Below are 7771 nucleotides of genomic sequence, written 5' to 3' on the forward strand. Positions count from 1 at the left end.
AATAAATTAGGCCAACATTTAAAAATGTGGACGTTTCACATCAACACCCAGGCATCCTGCTTCCCCTGAGAACATGAACCAGAGGAGCGACCAGATGCCCAGGCCCCACTGCCGTGGACTCGCAGTGGCCCTTCTCGCCAGCGTGGACTCTTCAGCACACAGTCAGCAGCCCGCTGCTGGTACCCTTTCACACTGTGCTTTCCCTGCCTGGTCACAGCAGGCACTTGAGTGTGGAACCCCGGTATGCTACCCTAGGGCTGTAGAGGAAGCAGAACTTACATGGCCTCAGGGCTCTGGAAGGAACAGAGACCTGGATTCACCCCAACTCTGCCCTTAACCAGAGGCACTAACCTTGAACGTGTTACCTGATCACCCCAAGTCTGTTTCCTTGTTGTGGGGGGCGGCATGCAGTAGAATATATTCTTAATATGTGCATTAGTTCTGTGCTATAAAACCCTGGCAGACGGTGAGTTAGTGAACAAACACCGCACCACTGCTCGGAGGGAAAACACAGGGTCAGGCTCCGAGAGCCTCTGGTTGCAGCATTCTTGTTTTACGTGGGTTTCTGTTTAAAGGTACCTCATGTGATGTACTCACAGCTGACAGCACTCCAGCTCCACCTGGGCAAAGCCCATCTACCACATGTTTTGTCCAGGGGACATCACAGCCTTTCATACTCAGGAACAGTAGATGATACTTCAGCACTACGGCTGGGGCCACTCTAAACAGCGGTACGATCGAGGCCAAAGCACAAAACACAAAAAACAAAAAACATGGCACCCACCAGGTTTTGAAAAGGACTTTTGTTTGTAGTAGGAGCGCTAAAACAAGAAGCCCTTCAGCTGGGAACAGAGCTATCTAGTGACTCAGATAATTTGTAGACTCTGCATGACCACAAAAGCCCCACAGGTATTCATTCCATTTCTTTTCGGTTTTTTGATCTTTTTTTTTTTTTTTGGTACCAGGGATCGAACTCAGGCCCTTGTGCTTGCAAGGCAGGTGGCAGAACCACTGAGCCAAATCCCCAGCCCCCTCATTCCAGTGCTACATATAAATGCTAGCAAGCAGGAAAATTCACAAATTCAGATCTGTGAATAAGAAAGGTCAGTGGCACCTCTTTCCTGACAGTGTTGTAGGCTTAAGGTCGATGATGGAGACATCTGTACCAGACACAGCCGTCATCACACGGGGAGGTGAAAAACACCAAACTTTAACACCAGATATTCCCATAGCTGCCCAAGTCCTTCCACCCAGCAGCCAGCTGGAGATACTCCTCGCTTCTCCCCTAGCCAGTGTTGACAAGATAGGCTTCGTACAGACGCAGAGACTGGGGAACTCATAGGACTTTCCGTGGTGGACAGAATGCTGGGGCCATCTCACAGCAGTGCTGGTATTCACCTGTCCAGCTCTGCCCGCAGCCTCTGGTTCTCGCCTGTGGTGACAGCGTGTGTCCTCTGCTCCTGCAGCAGCGCCTCCCGCTCGGCAGTCAGGACCTTCTCCAGCTCGTCCAGCTCCTCCCTGTGCTTCAGCATGTCACTGTGCCTATTGGAGGGAGACAATGCTGGGTATTTGTCATGGGCTCTTGCGCAGGTAACTCAGCCTGGAAGATTGGCAAGGCTTCTGGGATGGAGGGATTTCTCTGCAGAAGGAGGGGGACGGGGCAGGGCACTGGTGGAGTGGCCAGGACAGCAGAGAAGTGGACAAGGGCTGCTGAAGGGCTGGACCAGCACCCAGCCCAAGCCCAGAATCCTCTTCCTCCCATCTGATTCGTCCCTGTGGTCCCCTCTCTGTCAAGGTTGCTCCTCCCACAGGAGGAGGACTGCACCGAACTCTGTGTCCTCTTTTGGGAATTATAAATAAGTTACTAGGTGGTTCACTAAGCAGAAACAGACCTAAACAAAACCACAAAATAAACAGCCAAATTCCACTGTGTGTAACAGCTAATCCCTCCTCACCACCCTGTCCGCTCCCTTGGGAGACCAAGTCTGCTAGTTCCTAGCGTGGCCCTCCTGGGGTCCCAGGCCAGCTGAGGGCTGCAGGAGCTGCCTTTCCTTAGCTACCCCCAGCCACAGTCCTCACCCTTTTTCTCCTCTCCCATCCTGCCTGAATTCTCTGTGCACACAATCCTTGCAGGCTACACAGCGGCCTGTGGGGGGCAGCAGAGCACAAGTCCTCCCTCCTGCTGGCCTGGAATCTTCTGTGCTCCTAGTGGACCCCATCTCCCCCAAATCTAAGGCGCACACAACACCCTGAAAGCTGATCAGCAGTCCCTGTGCAGGCAAATCCCAGACTGGCCCTCAGACAGTCGCAGAGACCATCCAGGGCTCCAGGGGCTTCTAGCTGGGCTCCACACCTCCACACAGCCTGCCCTGTGCCAGCTGTGCCTGTACTGTCTGCCTAGAGCCCAGATATGGGAATCCGGCAAGGAAACCTCCTCACAGACAAATATCTGTGAGGCCTTTAACCATGGGGCAGAGGCATTCCCAGGCACAGAGCTGAGATTTGAGGCTCTGTCTGGCTTTCAGAGTGGGACCTTTCCCATTCAAGCTAACAATTCTAGAAGAATAATCCCAGTCTGACAGATAAGGGCCCTAGGCTGACCATTAAGGTTCCCCAACTCCTATTCCTTTCTTGTGATGTCTTAGAAAAGCATGATTTAAACCGTTAGTAACTACCCGACTGCATGTCAGACTTTAGGAGTTCTGCTCACCCTAATCCCCGGCCCAACGTACAGTAAATGTCTAGAGGAATGAGGAGTGAGCCTGTCCAATTTCAGTGCTGGAGGAAAGATTGCACAGCCATCACCCCTGTGTGGCAGGTCTCTACGCCTAGACCTGCAGCCATTGTGCAACCAGCAAAGCATATGCAGCAACCAGAGGATGCTGGCTGAGGAGGCAACCACAGGGAAATGATGCGAACTCTACCTCCAGGCCAGTCCCAAAGCCACCTGCAAAAGCCTCCCCTCTGACAGACGCTGAGAACACAAGATGCTATCACACTGTACTCGCATGGGCTCCAGGAGTAAGACACGTGTCTAAGTGTCTCATGCTCGACTCGAGAGTTGTGTGAATACTTAGCCAGCACACAGATGTTCGAAAAATGAAACCCAAGTAGAGGAGGGGAGGATGAAGAAGGTGTCAAGTGGCAGAAGACGCAACCTCTGGCCAGGGGAACAGAATCTTACAGGAGCTGAGGCCTTGGCAGCCCTGAATGGAGATGGGGTGGATAGAAAGAGAGGAGGCAAACAGGACACATTTGGTGAGTAAACCAACCAATGCCGTCACTCACCACCCTTATGCCCACACAAGGCTTTTCTGGCTCAAAGGCATTCACGAGTCCCTATAATGGAAGCGCACTGCATGTCAGCTGTAGCTACCTGAAAGAACCAACATGTACCTAGACGTCCTGCTGAGGTTGACCCAATGAACTGCTGCCAATGCATGGGGCCTGTCGCAAGCCCAGGAAGTGGGTAGGCCTCTCTTTGAAGGAGCCTCCTCCTCTTATGCTCCGGATTCAGAATATATCGAATCTCCAGAAGCCTCCAGGGAGGGCATTTTGTCCTATCCACTCTGCATCTCGTGCACATGCCCAGAGGCCTGGCACCACCAGGAACATGCATAGAGCAGGAGTTTAGGAGATGGCAGCTGACGTGGTGACACCAAGCCCAGGGCTCAGGAAGGTCAAGAGTGCAAAGTTAAGGTCTGAGTATTTTACTACATGTGAATTTTACCCCCACACAAGACTTTGGAGATGGAGAGAAGGAGGTAGAAATGAAGGCTGAACTGGCATCATGTGGCTAAATGCAGAAGATGGATGAATGGGGATTCATGATACACTTCTGCTTATTTTCTATGCATTCAGAAGTTTCCATAACTAAAGGAGTTTTGGTGTTGTTTTTTGTTTTTGTTTTTTGGTACCGGGGATTGAACTCAGGACCTTGCACTTGCAATGCAGGAGCAGTGCCAACTGAGCTAAATCCCCAGCCCTTTTGTGTTTGTTTTTAAGGCAAACCAGCCAGCCAGACACTTCTACAAGAACAGGCCAGCAGAACCAGGCTAGGTTCTCCCAGCACAGTGGGAGCTGTAGGTGAGTCCCTCTGGGTCACAGGTTGGGAGAGGAAAGGGCAGGAAGGAGAGAATCCTCAGAAAAGGGTATAAGGTGCTCTCCAGGATTCCCAGAGCTGGGAGCAGCTGCAGCACCTTTCCTTTCCTTGGGCAACTCCCATCCTGCCACTCAGTACACAGCTGCACAAACTTAAAAATGCTCAAGGTGACATTTTATTTCCTTCCCATTGCCCTGACAATAGGAAGCAGCCAGCCAAGAGGAAATGCAGGGAGAGGGATGGAGGTAGACTGTGGGCCAGGAGAAAGCCCAGTCCCAGGGGAGCCTGGGACTCAACATACAGCACTGGCCTCCACCCCCCACCAGACCTTGCCCCTGCTCCCAGGGTTCCCAAGTCGCCACCCCTGCACTCATGGCCCACCTCTCTCTGAGCTCCTTGTGCTCCAGCTCCAGGTTCCGGTGCAGCGTCTTCAGGCAGCTGTGCTGGCGGATGAGGGCTTCGTACTCAGAGGACTGGTGATCGTGTAGTGAGCTCAGGTGCTCGTGGTCCTGGAACAAGGCCTCGTAGGCAGCCGCCAGCTGCTCCTGCTGCCTCTGCAGGCCCTCATGCTCCGTCTCCTTGGCTGTGTGCTGGCTCTGCAGCAGTGCGTACTGTGCGGCCAGTGCAGCGCTCTGGGAGGTCAGTGTGGAATTCTCCACCTGCATGAGAGCAAAGCCCCAGCCTTCAGGTCAGACACTGATGCTCAGGGACTTTGGCAAGGTGGGCCAGGCCCGGAAGGGCGGCTCCATCCGAACTTAAGGACCTGCTCTGGAAAGGGGACGGCATAGCACAATGGAGTACAGCTGGAGCAGTCATCCTGAGCCCTCTCCAGAAGTTAAAGCCTGCCCCTGGGTAACTTTCTTGCTATTAAAAAAAAAATTTTTGTAGAAGGAATAGACAAAAAATCTGTAAAGATACAGAATATCTCAGTAACACGATCAACAACCTAACTTACATAAATGATGTTTATAGAATACTGCACCCAGTATGATTCAAAATCATTAAGAGCACTGAACGGGAGCCGGAACTACCCTGACAAACCCATATCCTATTTTCTTGTTTTCACAGAATAAATCGTAACCTCTTTGCCAAAGAGTTTCCTGTGTATTGCCCTGTTCTGAAAGTAACCCATCTTCAGTTTCCTCAGAAACTGCATCAATGAATGATCATTACTTTTCCCACCACCTATAACCATAAATAAAACCAGCATCCTCAGCGGCCCAGAGGATTGGCTGGTTCTGCGGGCTGCTCCCAACAGGCAGGGGCAGCTTCCTGGACTAGTTCCCTCTTCCAGTTGAAAATGCACACTGGCTCAACAAGGGTTCTGCCAGTTTCTGTAGTATGGAAACTTGGTCAATTGTTTAACCAAACTTATTTGACCTCTATTCTGTCATTCCTAATAACCTCTCAAGGAACAGACTTTGCAAAGCTGAGGGCAGGAATATAAAAGCAGAGAAATGATGGCTTCAGCCCACAAAGGCCCAGGCTCAATCACTGAAACCGGCTCACTTTCCAGTCACCAGCACCTTCACAGACCCTGCCTACAGGGAGCTTATTAACAAGCCACGGCCTTCGCTCCCTTGCGCTTTATCCTGCTGCTCGCTCCTCTGTGAGACCGTGCCGGCCGTCTGGTACCTGCAACTTGGCAGTCTGGGTCTGCAGCGTGGTGGTGTGCTCCTGCAGGAAGGCACTCTGCTTCTGCAGCGTCAGGATCTGACTGCTGAAGGCCATGTTCTGCGTCTCCAGGTGCTGCAGCTGCTCCTTCAGCAGCTGCTTCTCAGCCTGCAGAGCTGCGTTCTAGGGGACAGGAAAGCACAAACAAGGTGAGGCAGGCGCCAAGGGGCCACAGGTACCTACCTGGGTTGTAACAAACCCTCAAGTGTGGTTGGTGGCCAAAGCGTGTCCACAAGATACAGAAAATAACAGCTGTCCTCTTTGTATAGGACAATCAATAGGATTTCTAAGAAACAGACCACACAGCAGGGTGATTCGTATAGTGGGACACCCAAAGTGACAGGGAGGCCAGGGCACACTGGAGTTGGAGCCGCTTCTGCCTTGTTCTCCTACACACTTCCTTCTGTTCTCTGTGGAGCACCTAAGAATGCTTTCTTTGTGAGTTGGATCTACCTCCTGCTGACCTCGGGCACAGCTCTTCCCACTCTGGGGAGATGAAAGAGGGCAAAGTACATCACGTGGGACTAATTAAGAGCACATCAATCATGCCACCAACTGGGTTAGGGACTGGGACATGGAAGAGAGACTGCATTCTTGTGCTTGTCCTAGCACAGGACTTTGAGAGAATGAAACATTCTGCCTCAGTTTTCTCATCTGTCAAATAATGGAAATCATCACAGTGGACTACAGAAAGTCACTGGCAATCAAAACCAAAGGAATTGAGATGCATTGGCTAATTTCTATAAAGGGCCAGATGGTAAATACTTTCGGGTTTGCCAGGCACATCTTATCTATCTCCACCACCAAGTGCTGCGATACCGTGGGGAGGGTGCTCAGACAATGCACAAACCAAGGGCATGGCTGTGTTTCAATAAAGCTTTTCTTACAGACACAGGTGAGCGAGGGCTGTGAAACACAGCTCAGGGACACAGCTCTGAAAAACACAACACTGCAGGAATGGAGGCTGGCAAATAAGCCAAGGCAAGGCCTGTCAAGGCAATCGGGAGATTCGCCATGGCAGAGGCTGGATGCTCCTCAATGCCGGAAACTGTGAAGGGACAGCAAGTGAAAGGTGCCCACAGGACCTGCCAAGTCAACTCAAGAAGTGTCCAGCTAGCTCCAAAAGGCCTCCATGGACCCTGACATCCTGTGTTGTTTTGTAATGGGGATGGAACTCTGGCCCTTGCACTTGTGAGGCAGGCGGTGGAACCACTGAGCCAAATCTCTAGTCCTCTCCTGTGTTCTTTACAGTAATCACACGTGGTTAGTGAGACCAGGAACAAGACATTTCCTCTCTCAGTGTGACTAGGACCAGGGCACTCACATTCCGCTCCAGCTCAATGGCCCGGTCCTTCACACGGAGCAGCTCCATGGTGGCCTCCTTGTGGCCAGGTCCCCAGGCTTCCTTCTCCTGGTGACTGGTGACTGATGTGCCCAGAGGGCGCTTGAGTGAGTTCTGCACATGCGTTGCCTCTTCCTGGGTCTGCCTGAGCCGGTCCTGCTCTTCCTTCACCTGCGTGTTTGGGGATGGAGCCAAGAGAGATGGGATGGAGCACTGCCCAGAGTCCTGCTTAAGGATGGATGGCAGCTCTGCACCAATGCCACGTGTAGCACAAAGAGGCCAGGTGCCATGCTTTGCTCTGGTGGGGAAGGGCACCCAATCTCAGTCACCCATGTTTCCCACTTCTGTCCAGTGATGATGGGAAGGGCACTGGCCCAGAGTCCACACCTGCCTTAGTCCCACCCTCAGCCCCATGACTGCAGCAGGGGTTCTCACTCTCATGAGCCTCCACTCCTTGAGGAGGGAGGCTGGAGAACAGGCACTGGGGTATCTTAACCTTAAGGAGCCCTGCCAGTGCCGCAATTACTTTGTTCCACGTTCCAATTCAACCCTGAGGCTGAGAAACAGGGCCCAGGTTCACAGAGGGCTGGGAGAGAGAGAGAGAGAGAGAGAGAGAGAGAGAGAGAGAGAGAGAGAGAGAGAGAGAGAGAGAG

At 52.2% G+C, this 7771-nt stretch overlaps 1 protein-coding gene across 2 annotated transcripts in view; it reads right to left on the reverse strand.

Moving 5' to 3' along the window:
• Positions 1-7771, reverse strand: part of Ccdc88c (coiled-coil domain containing 88C) — a 117521-nt gene that overhangs the window by 22278 nt on the left and 87472 nt on the right. For both annotated transcript variants that reach the window (XM_033766762.1, XM_033766763.1), the window contains 4 exons: positions 7101-7289; positions 5738-5899; positions 4484-4761; positions 1399-1542 (listed from right to left, as the gene is read on the reverse strand). In XM_033766762.1, coding sequence (XP_033622653.1) covers positions 1399-1542; positions 4484-4761; positions 5738-5899; positions 7101-7289 — 773 coding nt within the window. The remainder of the gene's footprint in view (positions 1-1398; positions 1543-4483; positions 4762-5737; positions 5900-7100; positions 7290-7771) is intronic.

The sequence above is a fragment of the Fukomys damarensis genome, unplaced genomic scaffold (assembly GCF_012274545.1).
Source record: "Fukomys damarensis isolate Sample0158 unplaced genomic scaffold, DMR_v1.0_HiC HiC_scaffold_21, whole genome shotgun sequence".
Classification (NCBI taxonomy): domain Eukaryota; kingdom Metazoa; phylum Chordata; class Mammalia; order Rodentia; family Bathyergidae; genus Fukomys; species Fukomys damarensis.